General features: G+C 40.4%; 2 protein-coding genes across 8 annotated transcripts in view; one reads left to right on the forward strand and one right to left on the reverse strand.

Moving 5' to 3' along the window:
• LOC124227114 (translation initiation factor IF-2-like) overlaps positions 1 to 518 on the reverse strand; it is a 1,107-nt gene extending 589 nt beyond the window's left edge. Inside the window, exon 1 of the mRNA XM_046641006.1 lies at positions 1 to 518. Coding sequence (XP_046496962.1) covers positions 1 to 493 — 493 coding nt within the window. The 5' untranslated portion in view covers positions 494 to 518.
• FAM217A (family with sequence similarity 217 member A) lies at positions 148 to 20,348 on the forward strand. 7 transcript variants are annotated; one of them, XM_046640752.1, is made up of 8 exons: positions 190 to 284; positions 671 to 805; positions 1,200 to 1,287; positions 2,932 to 3,016; positions 3,168 to 3,181; positions 3,819 to 3,893; positions 3,982 to 4,049; positions 18,873 to 20,348. In XM_046640752.1, the coding sequence occupies exons 3-8, from the start codon at positions 1,225 to 1,227 to the stop codon at positions 20,086 to 20,088; spliced, it is 1,521 nt and encodes a 506-aa protein (XP_046496708.1). In that variant the 5' UTR covers positions 190 to 284; positions 671 to 805; positions 1,200 to 1,224; the 3' UTR covers positions 20,089 to 20,348. The 7 variants fall into 7 exon arrangements, with proteins under 7 accessions (XP_046496712.1, XP_046496709.1, XP_046496711.1 ...); XM_046640754.1 differs by having other exon boundaries at positions 231 to 284; positions 671 to 699; XM_046640753.1 differs by lacking the exon at positions 671 to 805 and having other exon boundaries at positions 154 to 284.
• Positions 20,349 to 21,202: the final 854 nt, after the last annotated feature.

Raw genomic sequence — 21,202 nt, forward strand, 5'->3', positions numbered from 1 at the left:
GGGGACGCCCAAGAGGCGCCGGGCCTGGGCGGCCGCCGCGGGAGCCCGGCCCCCGAATCCGGCGGACTCGGCGGGCGTTGCGGGCCCCGGGCCGCCTCGGGGGGGGGGCCGTCCTCGGCCGAGGGGGCGGCGCTGGCGTCCGGCCGGCGCGCGCTGCCCTCCGTGTCCTCCCGCCGCAGGAAGGCCGGGCCGCAGGCCGCGCACGCGGAGGGGCCCGGGCCTCGGGGCGGCGGCGCCCTCGGAGACGACGGCGGGGACGACACGTGGGCCTGCGGCGCCGCGGGGTAAGAGGCCAGCCCGCTGTCCCCTCGCCCTGCGCGCCCCCGGGCCGCCACGTCGGGAGGGGGGCCCTCGCCCCGGCCCGCCCCGCGCCTGCCCGCACCTCCCTCCGGCCCCGCCCGCTCTCCGGCCCTTTGCGGCGCCCCCTGCTCGGCAGCTTGCGTCCTCCTGCCATCTCCCATCCCGGTGCCTGGCGGAGAGCAGGTGGAGTCATACTTACTGATTCCAGACCCACCGGAACTGTATTTCCCGTTTCTTCAGGATACACCTTCCCGCTTAGGAGACCAAACATTGTCAACGATTAGCAAATATACGGATTACTGCGGTGGCTTTAATTTGTGATTCTTTCCAGATAGCCGAACCTTAACCCAATGATCGCTTGTTCTTTTAGGTTCCCTAATGCTGCTCCCGTAAACAGTGGTGCGCTTAGAGGGCGTGCGAGTTTGGTGTGGAAAGCAGTCTTGGGTCCCGTGGGCCTTCCCCTGTCTCTGAAACCCGCCCGCGGTGCCTGCGCTGCCTGTGGAAGGTTAATCGGCTTTCCAACGCAGCGCCTGTTCGCAATGATTAAAAGCAGAGTTCATGGCCCTGTTTTATAAGTTCCAGATAACTCACCTGTTTTTCTGATTTTTATTTTATCTTCCTATCTGCTATCTCCTTTCTCACCTCACACCGTAATTTCCTAATCTTCTGCGAGTCAGATCTTCCAATTTGCTTTTATTTAAGCCCTCTTTTGTTGTCTGGCTTGCCCCTTGCTTCTGCTTGATTCTATATGACCACCCCCACCCCGCCCCTCTAGTCCCTTTCTCATGCCTTCCAAGCATTTTCTGAACCTCCTTTAGATGGGGAGCCAAAGCTCATGCTTTCTTTTAAATCAGTGTCGTACCTCACCCATGGATGTGCCTTTTCCACAACCTGTATAGGATTTTAAGGAAACAGAGGAGCAAAATGGGGAGAAGAAATGGTGAGACCTGCGGTGCCAGCCTGCGTGTGTCCAGCGTCTCTCAAGAGGTATGGCGGCGGTGGCCCCGGGCGTCGGGCCGCGGCTCCCGCGTGAGGGGCTGCTGCTGTCGACCCCCACTGCTGAGACGCCTTGCTGCTTCCTATTTGTGAGCAGTTTGTACTGAGTTTTCCTCTTGGCACATTTGGAATATCAAATGGAAAATTTTTATTTGTTTTAACAAAGGAAAAGATAACCAGCTTCTCTCCAAATCTCAAAACATTTCTAATTGCAGTTGGGTATTGTTAAAGATGCTACCTTGATCAGTCAGGCAGTGCTCACTTTTTTTATTTTCTCGCACATATTTTGTGAAAACTATTGGTGAGGCAGGCGGGGTATCAAAAAGGAGAACCACTTCCACCCTGGAAGGAGTCTGCGATCTGGCTCGCGTCGTGTGTAGCTGTTAGTCTTCCTCACCAGTTGGCCACTTTGATCCCCCTGTTTTTGTGTATGATCCCAACAGCACAGTTTTCGTCAGCTTCCCTTTACCACGTTAATTTAAGGATATTTCTCTCACATGGTACTTTGTACATTAGTGTGGCAGGATTACATATGTAGCCGAAAGAAGCTTCAGAATCTGTCAGGGAGGTTTTAAAAATACAAATAACTGGGCCTTACACTCGTCCTACTGAATCAGAATCTAGAGTATTTTTTTCTACTATTATTTTTAAAAAGCTCTCCGGGTGGTTCTCATCTGGAGCCTAGACCCAATACATGTTATCTCCGAGAGCAGAGAATTGTTATTTTTCAAAAACCTCCAGAGAAAGATAATCTGCAGCCTGCCTTCCAATGTTCAACTATCCTTCGTGTCAGGAGATAACTCCTTTGTGGATGCTCATATTGTATTTAAGCTCATTTCTCCCTGTTCCTCCTCGGTGGGGAGATGATACCTAATAGTGCCTAAAATTTCATTTGTACATTGCTTAGAGTATAATCTACAAAGGATTTTCTCGTTTGAGATAGAAAACAACTGAATTCATTCCGAAAAAATTACTTTTTTAATAAACTAATCACCCCTTCACCCTCCCTTTTCCGGGGTAAGTTTTTACACACTCCTCACATTTTTTTCCCCATAACACTCAGCACAATGTCTGGAACTTAAGTATTCAGGAGATATTTGTACCTTTTCCTCTTCTTTTTCTGGCTTTCTTTTGAATATTTCTTGAGTGTTTCTCGACATCTGGAGTCCAGAGTGAGTAGTGGGGCTGCTCAGTGTTGTGTATAATGTGAGATCAGTGAATTTTCTTTGGCTGATGGAAAGATTTTATAGGCTTTCAGATACAGTCCTCAGATACAGAAATTTGGTGAATGTGCCGTTGTGTACCAGGGACACACTGAACTGGACACTTTGTTATATTTTTTAAATCAATTTTGAAAACCTGTGTGCCATTAGTTTTAATAAAATGAGAATGAAACCATAAATTGCTGTAAACACCTTTCCATTTCCTGACTAATAGGTGTTATCTAGCTGATACGGGTTTGGTAAGAGAACATTGCTGGCTCCTCAGAAATGCCGATGATGTCCTTAGAGGAGGGAGGGGTCAGGAAGCTTGTGCCTTTTGTCAGCCTTTACCCAAAGGACGTGGAAAGTTATGTACTTGAGCTTTTAAAATTTTCCTAACATTAAGTTTATCCTGAAACAAATGTTGTTTTAGAACTTATCTTACTGGCATTTGGATTCAGAAGTACCTGCTCCTGCGAATAGAAACCTGCCACCTGGAAGGGACAGCCCAGCAGGTGGTAAGACATCCTCCGTGTGTATTGATGCCTCTAGGAAAACTTGGATTCCTACTTAGAGTCTCATTAACACTCAGAGTAAAGGGGATTTGTTTTTAATATAATCAGTTTTATGTAACTATTAATTGTCATTTTTCTATACACATTCTTTCAGGCAAAATTAACAAGGTAAGGATAAATGTTTAATTCATTCATAAAATGCCATTTTAAAATTATATGTATGTTCTGTAAAAAAAATTTCTTCCCTCAGAGTTAAACTTTAAATTTCTGTATAAATCTTCGAACAAGTCAAAGCCTTTACTATTTTACTGGGGTGCAAATTGGTAATTAAATTACTATTGTATTAAATTGTTTTTTCAATATAACAATACTATAAGTGGAAATTAAACTCGTAGTGAATATGGTGTTTTCTAGTCATTGCCAAAAGGGAAGTGGGCTCAGCACTTAAGATGTCTTGAAGCAGTTGAAATGGTTAATATTTTGTTTTGAAGTAATGAGAAAATTAATCTTTACTTTAGCTTTTTTGATCAGAATATAAAACACTTAACTCTTAGTAAAATAGAGAAAAGGATATCCAAGGCTCACTAGTTAACACTGTTTAGTTGGTATTTATACCAGATTATACTAATTCCTGCTGCAGTAAACAAATGCTTTGTGTCTGTATGTAAGCAGTGTCACAGGACTTTGCTACATATTTCTTGGCTAGAACTATATATTCCTTGGTTAAAACAAGAACTATACATTCTTAGAACAAGAGTAGGGAACAGAGATACATTGTGTTTAAAATTCTGCTGCTGCTTTCTAGAAGCATTTGGAAATTCCAGTAGAGCAACTGATGCTAGATCTGAATTTGTCAGAGCACGCTCACCAAAGAACTCAGGTGGGATTTTATTCATCCTGCTCAAAGGATTATTTTTTTAAAATGCATGCGGTTACTAAAATGTTGTCCGTGGTTTTTCCGTTCTCAGAGTGGTAGACAAGGAACTTTTCAGTTATGGAGTTACCCTCTTAAGGAAGGCAGCACCGTGGAGAACAGGTGAGAGATTTATTTTTGAAAAGCCCTAAATTAATGAAGTAAATCTGAATACAGTTAAATACTCATCTGAAATACAAGGACAAAGAAAGAACCAGAAGAAAAGAGTATTGTGTGCAAATAGTGAGAAATTATAGAAACTCACCCTAAAATAGGAAGTGGCTGGCAGACACCAGAGATAATCAGTTTAGGGGAAATTAAGAGTTTACTGTGCCCTTACAGTGAGGGTTTCAATGGATAGTTTGGCCTCTGGTTGAAGGGAAAAGGACCTGTGATAGGAAAGTCATACTCCATGTGCCAGGCAGGCTTTTAATCCCGTACGTGTACCGACTCATTTAACCCTCACAACAAACACTCGTGTAAGGTGGGTGCTGTTCTCACCATCCTTATTTTACAGCTGAGGATGTTGACGCAGGGTGACAAGCAACTTGCCCGAAGTCATGCAATTAATGAATGGTAGGACCAGGATGAAGAGGAGCCTGGCTCATGCTCACAATCACCACAGTCTATTGGTTCTCAGACCTTCCTTGGATTTGAATTCTTATCTTTTGGTTCTTTTTTTTTTTTTAGAGCTTTTTTTCTTATTGAGTTCATACTAGTTTACATCAATGTGAGATTTCAGCTTACACTATTTCTTGACTGTCACCACATAGGTGTTCCCTTCACCCCCTGTGCCCACCCCCAACCCCCTTCCCCTGGTAACCGCTGAACTGTTTTCTTTGTCTGTGGGTTTGTTCATACTCCACACATGAGTGAAATGATACGGTGTTTGTCTTTCTCAGTCTGGCTTATTTCGCTTAGCATAATTCCCTCCAGGTCCTTCCATGTTGTTGCAAATGGGATGAATTTGTCTTTTTTCTGGCTGAGTAGTATTCCATTGTGTATATATACCTCATCTTCTTTATTCATTCGTCCCTTGATGGGCATCTAGGTTGCTTCCAAGCCTTGGCTATCGTGAATAGTTCTGTGATGAACATAGGGGTACATATGTTGCTTTGGAACTGGTGATTTCCAGTTGTTTGGATAGATACTCAGCAGTGGGATGGCTGGGTCATATGGTATTTCTACTTTTAGTTTTTTGAGGGAATCTCCATACTATTTTCCATGGTGGCTACACCAGTTTGCATTCCCACCAGCAGTGTGTGAGGGTTCCCTTCTCTCCACACCCTCTCCAACGTTTGTTATTTTTAGTCTTAGTGATTATAGCCACTTTAACAGGTGTAAGGTGGTATCTTAGTGTAGTTGTGATTTGCATTTCCCTGATGATTAGTGATGTTGAGCATCTTTTCATGTGTTTATTGGCCATCTCTGTATCTTCTTTGGAAAGATGTCTGTTCATATCCTCTGCCCATTTTTTGATCAGGTTGTTTGGTTTCTTATTGTTCAGTTGTGTGAGTTCCTTATATATTATGGAGATTAACCCCTTGTCAGATATATAATTTGCAAATATTTTCTTCCAATTGGTGGGTTGTCTCTTTGTGTTTTTTTATGAGGAACATTAGCCCTGAGCTGAGGAAGACTGTCCCTGAGCTAACATCCATGCCCATCTTCCTCTACTTTATACATGGGACGCCTACCGTAGCATGGCTTTTTGCCAAGCAGTGCCATGTCCGCACCCGGGATCCGAACCAGCGAACCCCGGGCCGCTGAGAATCGGAACTTGTGAACTTAAACTGCTGCGCCACCGGGCCAACCCCGGGTTGTCTCTTGGTTTTGATGCTGGTTTCTTTTGCCTTGCAGAAGCTCTTTAGTCTGATGAACTCCCACATATTTATTTTTTCTTTGTTTCCCTTGTCTGAGAAGACATGGTATTCGAAATGATCCTTGTTAGTTCAGTATCAAAGAGTGTACTACCAATATTATCTTCCAGAAGTTTTATAGTTTCAGGACTTATCTTCAAGTCTTTGATCCATTTTGAGTTTATTTTTGTGCATGGTGTGAGATAGTGGTCTACCTTCATTCTTTTGCATGTGGCTGTCCAGTTTTCCCAACACCATTCATTGAAGAGACTGTCTTTTCTCCATTGTATGTTCTTGGCACCTTTGTCGAAGATTAGCTGTCTGTAGATGTGCAGTTTTATTTCTGGGCTTTCAGTTCTGTTCCATTGATCTGTGTGCCTGTTTTTGTACCAGTACCACGCTGTTTTGATCACTATGGCTTTGTAGTACATTTTGAAGTCAGGGATTGTGATATCTCCAGCTTTGTTCTTTTTTCTCAGGATTGCTTTAACAATTTGGGGTCTTTGGTTGCCCCATATGAATTTTAGGATTCTTTGTTCTATTTCTGTGAAGAATGTCATTGGGCTTTTGATTGGGATTGCATTGAATCTGTAGATTGCTTTGGGTAGTATGGACATTTTAACTATGTTTATTCTTCTAATCCATGTGCATAGAATCTCTTTCCATCTCTTTATGTCATTATCAATTTCTCTCAGTAATGTCTTATAGTTTTCATTGTATAAGTCCTTCACCTCCTTGGTTAAATTTATTCCTAGGTACTTTAGTCTTTTAGTTGCGACTGTAAACGGAATTGTATTCTTGAGTTCTCTTTCTGTAAGTTCATTATTGGAGTATAGAAAAACAACTGATTTTTGTAAGTTGATTTTGTACCCTGCAACTTTACTGTGGTTGTTAATTATTTCCAATAGTTTTCCCTTGGATTTTTGGGGGTTTTCTATATATAAGATCATGTGATCTGCAAACAGTGAGAGTTTCACTTCTTCACTCCCTATTTGGATTCCTTTTATTCCTTTCTCTTGCCTAATTGCTCTAGCCAAAACCTCCAGTAGTATGTTGAATAGGAGTGGTGATGGTGGGCATCCAAGTCTTGTTCCTGTTCTCAGGGGGATGGCGCTCAGTTTTTGCCCATTGAGTATGATGTTGGCTGTGTGTTTATCATATATAGCTTTTTAATGTTGAGATAATTTCCTTCTATCCCCATTTTGTTGAGTTTTTTTTTTATCATAAATGGCTGTTGGATCTTGTCAAATGCTTTCTCTGCATCTATTGAGATGATCATGTGGTTTTTATTCCTCAGTTTGTTGATGTGGTGGATCACGTTGATTGATTTGCGTATGTTGAACCATCCCTGTGTCCCTGGTGTGAATCCCACTTGATCATGATGTATGATCCTTTTGATGAATTGCTGAATTTGGGTTGCCAACATTTTGTTGAGGATTTTTGCATCTATGTTCATCAGCGATATTGACCTGTAGTTTTCCTTTTTTGTGTTGTCTTTGTCAGGCTTTGGTATCAGGGTGATGATGGCCTCATAAAATGTGTTAGGCAGTGTTCCATCTTCCTAATTTTTTGGAATAGCTTGAGAAGGATAGGTATTAAATCTTCTCTGAATGTTTGGTAGAATTCCCCAGGGAAGTCTTCTGGTCCTGGGGGTTTATTCTTTGGGATGCTTTGATTACTGTTTCAATCTCTTTCCTTGTGATTGGTCTATTCAGATTGTCTGTTTCTTCTTGATTCAGCTTTCGGAGGTTGTATGAGTCTAAGAATTTATCCATTTCCTCTAGATTATCAATTTTGTTGGCATATAGTTTTTCATAGTATTGTCTTATAATCCATTGTATTTCTGTGGTGTCTGTTGTTATCTCTCCTCTGTCATTTCTAATTTTGTTTATCTGAGCTTTCTCTCTTTTGTTCTTTGTAAGTCTCGCTGGGGGTTTGTCAATTTTATTTATCTTCTCAAAGAACCAGCTCTTTGTTTCATTGATCCTTTCTCCTGCCTTTTTTGTTTCAGTAGCATTTATTTATGCTCTGATTTTTATTATTTCTCTCCTTCTGGTGACTTTGGGCTTTGTTTGTTCTTCTTTTTCTAATTCAGCTAGGTGTAACTTGATATTGCTTATTTGGGATTTTTCTTGTTTGTTAAGGTGAGCCTGTATTGTGATGAATTTCCCTCTTTTTTTAAAAAATTTTTTATTGAGTTAATGATAGGTTACAATCTTGTGAAATTTCAGTTGTACATTATTGTCTGTCAGTCGTGTTGTAGGTGCAACCCTTCACCCTTTGTGCCCACCCCCACCCCCCACCCCCTTTCCCCTGGTAGCCTCTAATCTGTTCTCTTTGTCCACATGTTTAAATGCCTCATATGAGTGGAGTCATACAGAGATTGTCCTTCTCTATCTGGCTTATTTCACTTAACATAATTCCCTCAAGGTCCATCCATGTTGTTGCAAATGGGACGATTTTGTTCTTTTTTACAGCTGAGTAATATTCCATTGTATATATATATATATATATATACCACATCTTCTTTATCCAATCATCTGTTGATGGGCACTTAGGTTGCTTCCGCATCTGCACTTAGGTTGCTTCCATGTCTTGGCTGTTATAAATAATGCTGCAGGGAACATTGGGGTGCATGGGACTTTTGGAATTGCTGACTTCAAGCTCTTTGGATAGATACCCAGCAGTGGGATAGCTGGATCTTCTGGTAGTTCTATTTTTAATTTTTTGAGGAATCTCCGTACTGTTTTCCATAGTGGCTGCACCAGTTTGCATTCCCACCAGCAGTGTATGAGGGTTCCTTTTTCTCCACAACCTTTCCAACATTTGTTACTATTTGTTTTAGTTATTTTTGTCATTCTAATGGGTGTAAGGTGATATCTCAGTGTAGTTTTGATTTGCATTTCCCTGATGACCAGCGATGATGAACATCTTTTCATGTGCCTATTGGGCATCCGTATATCTTCTTTGGAGAAATGTCTGTTCATGTCTCCTGCCCATTTTTTGATTGGGTTCTTAATTTTTTGTTGTTGAGTTGTGTGAGTTCTTTATATATTATGGATATTAAGCCTTTGGCGGATGTATTACTTGCAAATATTTTTCCCAGTTAGAGGGTTGTTTTTTTGTTTCAATCCTGTTTTCCCTTGCCTTGAAGAAGCTCTTTAGTCTGATGAAGTCCCATTTGTTTGTTCTTTCTATTGTTTCCATTGTCTGAGAAGACATGGCGTCCAAAAAGATCCTTTTAATACTGATGTCAAAGAGTGTACTGCCTACATTTTCTTCTAGAAGCCTTATGGTCTCAGGTCACAGCTTTACGTCTTTGATCCATTTTGAGTTTATTTTGGTGAATGGTGAAAAAGAATGGTCAATTTTCATTCTTTTACATGTGGCTTTCCAGTTTTGCCAGCACCATTTGTTGAAAAGACTTTCTTTTCTCCATTGTATGCCCTCAGCTCCTTCGTTGAAGATTAGCTGTCCATAGATGTGTGGTTTTATTTCTGGGCTTTCAATTCTGTTCCATTGATTGTTCACCGGTTTTTTGTACCACTACCATGCTGTTTTGATTGCTGTAGCTTTGTAGTATGTTTTGAAGTCAGGGATTGTGATGCCTCCAGCTGTGTTCTTTTTTCTTAGGATTGCTTTAGCAATTCGGGGTCTTTTGTTGCCCCATATGAATTTTAGGATTCTTTGTTCTATTTCTGTAAAGAAGGTCATTGGGATTCTGATTGGGATAGTGTTGAATCTGTAGAGTGCTTTAGGTAGAACGGACATTTTAACTATGTTTATTCTTCCAATCCATGTGCAGGGAATGTCTTTCCATCTCTTTATGTCATCATACATTTCTTTCAGAAAAGCCTTGTCATTTTCATTGTATAGGTCTTTCACTTCCTTAGTTAAATTCACCCCAAGGTATTTTATTCTTTTTGTTGCGATTGTGAATGGGATTGAGTTCTTGAGTTCTTTTTCTGTTAGTTCATTATTAGAGTATAGAAATGCTACTGATTTGTGTAAATTGGTTTTATACCCTGCAACTTTGCTGTAGTTGTTGATTACTTCTAAAAGTTTTCCAATGGATTCTTTGGGGTTTTCTATATATAAGATCATGTCATCTGCAAACAGCGAGAGTTTCACTTCTCCCCTCCCTGTTTGGGTTCTTTTTATTCCTTTTTCTTGCCTGATTGCTCTGGCCAGGACCTCCAGTACTATGTTAAATAAGAGTGGTGATAGAGGGCATCTTTGTCTCCTTCCTGTTTCCAGGGGGATGGCACTCAGTTTTTGCCCATTGAGTATGATTTTGGCTGTGGGTTTGTCATATATGGCCTTTATTATGTTGAGGTGGGTCCCTTCTATCCCCATTTTGTTGAGAGTTTTTATCATAAATGGCTGTTGCATCTTGTCAAATGCTTTCTCTGCATCTATTGAGATGATCATGTGGTTTTTATTCCTCAGTTTGTTGATGTGGTATATCACGTTGATTGATTTGCATATGTTGAACCATCCCTGTGTCCCTGGTATGAATCCTGCTTGATCATGATGTGTGATCCTTTTGATGAATTGCTGAATTTGGGTTGCCAACATTTTGTTGAGAATTTTTGCATCTATGTTCATCAGTGATATTGGCCTGTAGTTCTCCTTTTTCGTGCTGTCCTTGTCAGGCTTTTGTATCAGCGTGATGTTGGCCTCGTAGAATGTGTTAGGAAGTGTTCCATCTTCCCTAATTTTTTGGAATAGCTTGAAAGGAATAGGTATTAAATCCTCTCTGAAAGTTTGTGTAGAATTCCCCAGGAAAGCCATCTGGTCCTGGGGGTTTATTCTTTGGGATGTTTTTGATGGCTGTTTCAATCTCTTTCCCTGTGATTGGTCTGTTCAAATTGTCTGCTTCTTCTTGACTGAGCTTTGGGAGATTGTAGGAGTCCAAGAATTTATCCATTTCCTCTAGGTTAGCCATTTTGCTGGCATATAGTTTTTCGTAGTAGTCTTTTATAATCCATTGTATTTCTGCAGAGTCTATTGTTATTACTCCTCTTTCATTTCTGATTTTGTTTATTTGAGCTTTCTCTCTTTTTTTATTTGTAAGTCTGGCTAGGGGTTTGTCAGTTTTATTTATCTTCTCAAAGAACCAGCTCTTTGTTTCATTGATCCTTTCTACTGCCTTTTTTGTTTCAATAGCATTTATTTCTGTTTTGATTTTTATTATTTCTCTCCTTCTGGTGACTTTGGGCTTTGTTTGTTCTTCTTTCTCTAATTCAGGTGTAGTTTAAGATTGCTGATTTGGGATTTTTCTTGTTTGTTAAGATGTGCCTGAATTGTGATGAATTTTCCTCTTAATACAGCTTTTGCTGCATGCTATATGAGTTGGTATGGCATGTTATCATTTTCATTTGTCTCCAGGTTTTTTTTTGATTCCTTCTTTAATTTCTTCAATGATCCATTGCTTCTAGAATCAATAGCATATTGTTTAGTCCTCACATCCTTGTGCCTTTCTCATCTTTTTTCTTGTAATCAATTTCTAGCTTTATAGCAGTATGATTGGAGAATATGCTTGTTATTATTTCAGTTGTTTGTTTCCCAACATATGGTCTATCCTTGAGAATGTTCCATGCGTGCTTGAGCAGAATGTGTATTCTGCTGTTTTTGGATGGAGTGCTCTATATATTTCTATTAAGTACAACTGTTTTAGCTTTTCGTTTAGCTCCACTGTTTCTTTGTTGATTTTCTGTCTGGATGATCTGTCCATTGATGTGAGTGGGTGTTCAGGTCCCCTGCTATTATTGTGTTATTTTTGATATCTGCTTTTAGGTTTGTTAATAGTTGCTATATGAACTTTGGTGCTCCTGTGTTGGGTGCATAGATATTTATCAGCCTTATTTCTTCTTGATGAAGTGTCCCTTGGATCATTATATATTGGCCCTCTATGTCTCTCTTTACCTGCCTTATCTTGAAGTCTGTTTTGTCTGATATAAGTATTGCGACATCTGCTTTCTTTTGTTTGCTATTAGCTTGGAGTATTGTCTTCTATCCCTTCACTCTGAGCCTGTGTTTGTCCTTGGAGCTGAGGTGTGTTTCCTGGAGGCAACAAATTCTTGGATCTTGTTCTTTAATCCATTTTGCCACTCTGTGTCTTTTTATTGGAGAGTTCAATCCATTTACATTGAGGGTGAGTATTGATGCATGAGGGCTTAATGCTGTCATTCTGTTGCTCGTTTTCTGGTTTTCCTGTGTTTCCTTTGTTTCTAATCCTGTGTGTTTTAGCCTACCCCTTGACTTCTGTAATTTCTTATGCTGGGTTTCTTAGATTTTTCCTTATTTATGTTTTGTGTCTCAGTTCTGTTTTTCAGTTTAGTGGCTACCCTGAAGTTTGTATTCAGAATCTCGTGTATAACAGTCCATTTTCTAGTGGTCTCTTACTTCCTTAGCCTAGACTGTTTCAGTCCCTTTCCTCCTCTTATTCCAACTCGTGTTGTGAGTTTGTGGTTAGAGTGATAAGATTGTCTTTGCTTTGGTGGTTTCCTTCCCTTTATCCTAATGCTATAGTTGAGTATTTGCTGTCCTATTCAGTTTCTATCTATTTGTCTCCCTACTCTGTGTTTTATGACCCCTTACTCCCTTTTTTTCTTTTTTCAGGTATGAGAGCCTTCTTGAGGATTTCTTGTAGTGGAGGTCTTGTGACTACAAAGTCCCTTAGCTTTTGTTTGTCTGGAAAAGATTTAATTTCTCCCTCATATCTGAAGGATATTTTTGCTGGGTAGAGTATTCTTGGCTGTAGATTTTTATCCTTTAAAGTTTTGAATATGTCACTCCAGTCTCTCCTAGCTTGTAAGGTTTCTGTAGAGAAATCCGCTGAAAGTCTGATGGGGATTCCTTTGTAGGTTATTTTCTTCTGCCTTGCTGCCCTGAGTATTCTTTCTTTGTCATTCATTTTTGCCATTTTTACTACTATATGCCTTGCAGTAGGTCTTTTTACATTGACAAATCTAGGACATCTGAAAGCTTCCTCAACACACATTTCTCTCTCAATCCCTAGATTTGGGAATTTCTCTTCTATTATTTCGTTGAGCACAATTTCTGCTGCATTTTCCTTTTCAATGCCCACAGGAATTCCGATGATTCTTAAGTTGCATTTTCTCATTGAGTCAGCTATTTCCTGAGATTTTTCTTCAGGTTTTTAATTCTTAGTTCTCTTTCTTCCTCTGTCTGGAGCATTCAGCCTGTCTATCTTGCATTATGCTAATTTTCTCCTCTATGGTGTCTACGCAGGCATTCAGGGAATCCGTATTCTGTTTTATCTGATCCATTGTATTTTTCATCTCTAGTATTTCTAATTGATTCTTTTTTATAATTTCAATCTCTTTTGTGAAGTAACTCCAGAACTCGTTGACTTGTTTCTCTATATTTCCCTTTACCTCATTGAATATTTTGATGATAGCTATTTTGAACTCATCTTCACTTAGTTTACCCATTTTCAAGCCCTCAGGACCTACTTCTGTATTTTCATTGTTTTCCTTTTGGACTGGAGCTTTTATAAATTGGTGGATGGTGGAGGAGCGGTTTTTGTGCATGATGCTATTATTCGGTTGCAGTTACAGCCTGTTGCCACTAGATGGGGGTCAAGAGCCTTGTGTTCTGAGCACTCCAACTTCAGCCGTGACGGCGTGTGCATCATGGGTTGAGGGAGGAGGGGCACTTTCACTAATGCTGCCCTGGATTGGATCAGCTCTCACCTTCTGGTCTCCTGGGGCCCTGGCTTGCTGGGGTTCCCCCACGTGATAGCTTTCCCCCATTAGATGGTTTCCACTGCACCAGCGGTGGGAGTCCTGGATGATCCCGTGGCCCTGCGGCCCCTCCCCCACTCCCTCCAGCACCCATGGCAGCAATCCCAGTCTCTAGGGTAGGGAGCGAAGTTCTCTCCTACCCCGTTCCAGCTCCTCCCAGGGTGGCTCCAGCCTCTCCGCCTTCCGGTGTTTGGCTGCTGTGCGTCTCTGACGATTTCTGTTATTAGAATTTTTTTCTTTGGTTGGAAAGCAGTTGCTCTTTTTCATTGTAATTTGAAGGGGAGAGAGTCCCGGGTGAGCTCACGCCACCATGTTGCTGACGTCACCCCCAAGATCATCTGAATTTCTCTCTTAATACAGCTTTTGCTGCATCCCATACGAGTTGGTATGGTATGTTTTCATTTTCACTTGTCTCCAGATATTTTTTGATTTCTCCTTTAATTTCTTGAATGATCCATTCCTTGTTCAATACCATGTTGTTTAGTCTCCACATCTTTGTCCCTTTCTCAGCTTTTTTCTTGTAATTAATTTGTAGCTTTATAGCATTGTGATTGGAAAAGATGCTTGTTATTATTTCAATCTTCTTAAATTTATTGAAGCATAGTCTATCCTTGAGAATTGTTCTGTGTGCACTTGAGAAGAATGTGTATTCTGCTGTTTTTGGATGGAGTGTTCTATATATGTCTATTAAGTCCAACTGGTTTAGCTTTTTGTTTAATTCCACTGTTTCCTTGTTGATTTTCTGTCTGGGTGATCTATCCATTGATGTGAGTGGAGTGTTGAGGTCCCCTACTATTATTGTGTTGCTGTTAGTATCTTCTTTTAGGTGTGTTAATAGTTGCTTTATGAACTTTGGTGCTCCTGTGTTGGGTGCAGAGATATTTATAAGTGTTATTTCTTCTTGATTGAGTGAGCCTTTGCTCATTATATACTGCCCCTCTTTGTCTGTCTTTACCTGTCTTATCTTGAAGACTACTTTGTCTGATATAAGTATTGCAACACCTTATTTCTTTTGTTTGTCATTAGCTTGGAGTATCGTCCTCCACCCCTTCACTCTGAACCTGTGTTTGTCATTGGAGCTGAGGTGTGTTTCCTAGAGTCAGCAAATTGTTGGGTCGTGTTCCTTAATCCATCTCGCCACTCTGTGTCTCTTCATTGGAGATGTCCATCCATTTACGTTTAGGATGATTATTGATGTATGAGGGCTTAATGCTGTCATTTTATCACTTGTTTTCTGGTTTTCCTGCATTTCCTTTGTTCCTCGTCCTGTGTGTTTTGGTGTACCCATTGACTTATGTAGTTTTTTATGATGTGTTTCTTTGTTTTCTCCTTATTTATTGTTTGTGTCTCTGTTCTGCTTTTTTGTTTAGTGGTTACCCTGAGGTTTGTATTCAGAATCTCATGTATAAGATAGTCCATTTTCTGATGGCCTCTTATTTCCTCAGTCTAAACCAATTAAGTCCTTTTCCTCCTCCCCTCCTGAGTTGTTTTTCTCATATCTTATTCCATCTTGTGTTTGCGTTTGTGGTTAAAATGACAGATTATCTTTGTTTTTGGTGTTTTCCTCCCCTTGAGCTTAATGCTATACTTGAGTATTTGCTATCCTATTCTGATTCTGTCTACTTATTTATCTCCTTACTCTGTGTTTTGTGACCCCTTTCTCCCTTTTTTTTTTGCCCCATGTATGAGGGCCTTGTTGAAGATCTCTTGCAGTGGGGGGTCTTGTGGCTATGAAGTCCCTTAGCTTTTGTTTGTCTGGAAAAGGTTTTATCTCTCCCTTATATCTGTAGGATATTTTTGCTGGATAGAGTATTCTTGGCTGAAGATTTTTGTCTTTGAAAGATATGTCGTTCCATTCTCTCCTAGCTAATAAGGTTTCTACAGAGGAATCTGCTGAAAGCCTGATAGGGGTTCCTTTGTAGGTTATTTTCTTCTGCCTTGCTGCCCTGAGTATTCTTTCTTTGTCATTCATTTTTGCCAGTTTTACTACTGTCTGCCTTTCAGAAGGTCTTTTTACATTGACAGATGTAGGAGATCTGGAAGCCTCTTCCACACAGATTTACCTCTCTTTCCCTAGTTTTGGGAAGTTCTCTGCTATTATTTCTTTGAACATGCTTTCTGCTCCATTCTCCTTCTCTTCACCTTCTTGGATACCTATAATTCTTATGTTGCATTTCCTCATTGAGTCGGATATTTCTTGGAGACTTTCTTCATTTCTTTTTAGTCTTAGTTCTTTTTCCTCCTCTGCCTGGAGCATTTCAACATGTCTATCTTCGATTATGCTGATCCTCTCCTCTATGATGTCCACTCGAGTGTTCAGGGAATCCGTATTTTGTTTTATCTCTTCCATTGTGTCTTTCATCTCTAATATTTCTGATTGATTCTTCTTTATAGTTTCAATCTATTTTGTGAAGCAGCTCCTGAACTCGTTGAATTGTTTCTCTACATTCTCTTTTACCTTGTTGAGTTTTTTGATGATAGCTACTTTGAATCATTGTCATTTAGATTACATATATCTGTGTCCTCAGGACTGAATTCTGGGTGCTTGTCGTTTTCTCTGTGGTCTGAAGATTTGATGTAGTGTCTGATATTGCTAGAGGAAGTGGGTTGGATCTTATGCATCCTGATATTATTTGGTTGTAGTTAGCAGCTGTCATCACTGTGTCGGGGTCAAGAGCCACGTATTCTGAGCCCTCTGCCTTCAGCCGAGATCCTAGGCAGTGGAGCTGGCGGTGGGTGGGTTAGCGGAATGGCACTATCTCCTGCATGCACTCCAGGCTTTCTCACTCTTCTCTGGCTGTCTGGTCTCCTGGGGTCTTGGCATGATGTGGTCACCTCCCACCCCACAAAAGCTTTCACCCCATTAGAGGGCTACCTTCTATTCTATGAGGGCCCTAAGGAGTCCTTGGGGATTCTGTGAACAAGCATCCCTTCCCCTACTCCTTCCCTCATGGATCTTCCCATCTTCATGATTGCAGTCTTTAGGAGAGGGAGGGAAGTTCTCTCTTACCCTGTTCCAGCTTCTCCAAGGAGGGGCTCCAGCCTCTCCGCCCTCCCTTGTATGGCTGTGTGCCTTTCTGATGTTTTTGTGTTGTGTTAGGATGTCCTTTGTCAGAGTATGGATGCCCCTTTTTGTTGTATGTTGCAGGGGAGAGAGTCCCAGGCAAGTTCACTCAGCCATGATGCTGACATCACTCCCTTAATTTTTAGTTCTTAAACTTTAGTGTGCATTAGGACCAACTGGAATGCTTCCTAGAAACTCATGTTTCTATTATTTGGAAATTAGCATTTGTTACTCACTGTTATGTGTCCCTTTTACAGAAATTGTGTATTTAATGGAGACCTTGAGCTCTGTGCCATTCTTTTGTACCCAGTTTTGACAATAGGGTGGCTCACTTGATAGCAGCTATCTCCTCGTCAGAGGGTCAGTTTTTGTGAGGCTCAGGATAAAACTCACCTAAGGCTGAAATTCAAGGGGGGAAACCGAGCAGTGCTGAGGGGACTGTGGTGACTCATGTCCTAAGGGAATGTCGGAGCTGATGGGGACAGGAAAGACTACTACAAGGAACTCAGCTGGGAACGGGATTTCAAGGTAAGAGATCACTGAAGGGCACTGGATTTTATCATGCTGACAGCCAGCTAACATGAATGAGTCAGGAGAGGGCAGTGGCTAGGATTATGGACATGGGATCCCACTACCTGGATTTAACTCCCAGCTCCACCACTTACTAGATGCATGACCTTAACCACTCTGTGCCTCAGTTTCCTTATCCATAAAAGGTAGAAAATAAAAGTGCCTATCTCATGGGGTTTATGAGGACTAAACAGAACAATGTGTTTGATAGGTATTTGCTATTAATATTGGGAAGGCCTAATCATGTTACAGAGTTGGAAGCATGGTATCAATGAAATATTTTATTAGAGATTTTTCTCCTCAGTATACTGTCAACAAGTAAAGAGAATAAATGATAACTTTCATTTAGTGTTGACCATTCTACAAAGTAGATTCATGTAATTGTCTTGCTTCTCAGTGCACCTCCGAGGAAGATATTATTTCCATTTTGCTCACTGTGGCAAATGCGTTCAAACCCAGGTCTTCTCCCTGCTCTTTACTGGACCACATGGATTGTGTCTATCACTTGTAGATTTACAGTGACTTTCCTATGGTTTTTCAAGTCATTATACCTAATATTTAGCTAAATGAATACATTTTTACCATTTTCTCTAGAAATTAAAGTATTTTTCAAAGTCCTTCAAGATTACTTTGTTATCTTTAATGTAAACTGGCTTTAAAAGAAGCAAAAAGATAATGAGACTATATATATGTCAATGCATCAAATCTTTCAATGTCACTATTTCTAGTAGGCTTTTTAAAAAAACGAACTATAAACTCGGTTTTCTATGGCCTGGCTTTTTTGCAGTTTTTATTTTAATATAATACTTAGAAGTATTACTCCTAAAATAAAAGAGCACCATTAGATGAAAATTACTATGCACTCTATCTGGGATAATTTTTGCTTTATAGACATTGTCTTTCTTTTTTGTTGGAATACTTTTAAAAAATCACAATGGCTAAAGTAGAAGCCTTTATTAAGTAACCTAACTACATTCTTTAAGAGTTTCCTTCTATCTAATTCTGAGTCAACAAACATTTCACTATAATTTCAGTTGGAGTTGGATAGCCTCCTTTTCAGACGTCATAATTGCATGTATAATATATTCATAGACAAATAGATGTAATAAGCCACTTTTAACCTAGTGGCCATTCATAGCCACAGTTAGCCATAATGTGGCTAATTATGATCTAGTCACCTGTGCATGCATAATGGGATACCGAGTTAATATTTTATTTTGTTTTTTTGAGGAAGATTAGCCCTTAGCTAACTACTGCCAATCCTCCTCTTTTTGCTGAGGAAGACTGTCCCTGAGCTAACATCTGTGCCCATCTTCCTCTACTTTATACATAGGATACCTACCACAGCATGGCTTCTGCCAAGCGGTGCCATGTCTGCACCCGGGATCCAAACCGTGAACCCTGGGCTGCCGAGAAGTCAGATGTGTGAACTTAACCACTATGCCACTGGGCCAGCCCCCACCTAGTTAATATTTTAATCTATACTTTAAAAAAATGTATATAGTTGTATATAATTAGAACATATTTGGAAATGAACATATTTCTGTTACAGATAGATATATATATGCCATTGGGAACCAAACAGTAACCAGTCTTTGATAAAGATTACTATTCATTATCATTTTAATAGCATTTTAATTCTAGTCAACAAACCATTCATTAATTAAATCACTTTTTTAAGGGATTTCAAAAACTCTTCAGTGCAAACTGGCTCTGATATACCCAGTAATCCCGCAAGCCTCTTCACTCTGAACCACTCACTAGCAAGTGCTTCAGCTGATAAGCAAGTTGGTTCTTACCCTGGACTGCAGATGCCGTTAGGTCTCTGCTGGCCGTATGCGGACGGAGACTTTTTTAAGGACAGAAATGAGCCTCCTGTTAATTTATGTTCAACTATAGAAAACAACAATGGTGAAACTTTATCTGCTCCAAATTGGAATTTAAAATACGGAAACAGCAGTGTGGAAGAAAATTTAACAGATGAAAGTGATTTGTCAGAAAGTGAAAAAGCAAATGATACTTTACTTAGCTATTTTAAAAAGATGGACCTGAACTTAAAGCCAGAAACAATAGAAAATGTTGAAGAATCTTTCACAGAGGAACCGAGTGAAGTATTTCCATATCCTGATTTTCTCCCTCCTCCTTTCAGTACTCTGGACTTGCACAAATTAGCGCTCTCAAAATCTGAAAATTGGAAAGCAACAGTGGAGCCTCCAGAAAGCTCTATTGAACATTTGATAACTCGTTTACTGGAAATGGAAAGATTACAACATATGACTATACAAAGAGAGAGGCCAAGACTACAAACGGCCTCCTGTACTCCAGCAGTTACTGAACGACCCTCTTCCTCTAAAGCTATACCCAAAATGAGACAGCCAAAACTTTCTGACTCTCTGAGTCTTCAGACAACTTGTGTAGATAAATGTCAAGAAAAAAGAAAAAACAATGCTGGTTCTTGTAAGCTTGAACAAAATGCTTCAAAATGGAATTGCAGCAATGCTGGCAAATATAAATGGAATTCTAGATCACCATCTCTAAAAAGTTCAACCACCACAAAACAATTGATTGCAACTTATGATGACTTTAAGAATCCCAAAATCTCCATTTTAAATCCATGCCAAGAACTCTCCACCAAGCCTACTACTACCCAAACAACTCAATTACTGGTTAAAATGGTCTCAACGAGATGTCTGCCACCTAAGTCTCCAATACCAATTTCACCTATTCCTCTGTCTTTTCCTGAAAATCAGAGGGAAGAAATTAAGGTACCAAGGACCAAAAAGAAACTTTACCGAAAAAACATAGTATTGAACAGACCATTCTACATTCAGAAGCTAAACTGTTTATCATCTTCGTTTATGGCTAAGGGTAAGTGCTCACTCATTGACCAAAAATAACTCTTCTTTCAATGTGAGCAAATCTAGTCCAAGAAGCCCGGCTGAAATACGCTTCATCGTTCCAAGATACAGATATTAAACACACACACACACACACACACACACACAGTCTTCGATGTGATATGGAATAGGGCTTGTGACAGTCTCTGCTGAGACGTGTAATACAAATCCAGGGCTTCCATACTAACATATTTGAGAATCTTTTGCATGTTATGTTTCAAAGAAATGTTTTACTTAGTAAACTATTCTATTCAAAAGATTGTTCTTCTGTCGTGATTGTTTTCCCAGTACAGCGCTATCCTCAGTGAACGGTACAATCGACTTCCTGCTGCTGTAGCTACTCTTTTACGTGTCCTATCATACAGTCCTAAGAATGCAGTTACCGCTAGCAGTGACTTTTTTTCAGTTCTTCCCACTCTGGTACCTTTTTTTCTTTCCCTTCCCACCTCCACAAATCTCCTTTGTCTATCATTTTGATCTGTCCTTTGGGTATTTATTTGCTTGGCCATTAAAAGCTGAAGAAGTTGCTGTTTGGTTAAATTAATACATAAGACCCTCTCGGTCCTCCTAGGAATCCCTAGAAAGTTCCCCTGTTCCAGGCCCTTTGTCATACACGTGACAGCAAGATCAGTCTCTCTGGGGCCCAGCTACAGGTTTAGACATGAAACAGCCCTCTTCCTGTTGGATCCAATAGTTTTTAAATGTCAAAGGAAAAATGAGAAAAGGTCACTGTCCGCAGAGCATCCAAACTCTCACGTTAATAGAATTTTCCCCAAGGCTCTTAAGGAAAAGTCTTAACTCCTGTTGATTGAAACTCAGGCAGCTAGAGCTTACGTCATTAACTGGTGGAAAGGGAAACTACATGATTGACACACTTACTGCACGTAAGAATCAGGGAAACAAACAAGTGGAGTCCTGGGCCCCATTGCAGGCCTATGGAAACAATCTTCGGGAGTGGGGCCCAGGGACCTACATTATAAGCGAACGTCCCAGGTGATTTTAATACAGGTGGTTCTTGGATCACACTTTGAAGAGCATTGTAAAGGGAAAACTTAATGTAACGTGCCTAGATGGGAGTTTGGATATTTTAGGGGTGCGGGGGGCAGGGTAGTGT

The sequence above is a fragment of the Equus quagga genome, chromosome 15 (genome assembly GCF_021613505.1).
Source record: "Equus quagga isolate Etosha38 chromosome 15, UCLA_HA_Equagga_1.0, whole genome shotgun sequence".
NCBI lineage: Eukaryota > Metazoa > Chordata > Mammalia > Perissodactyla > Equidae > Equus > Equus quagga.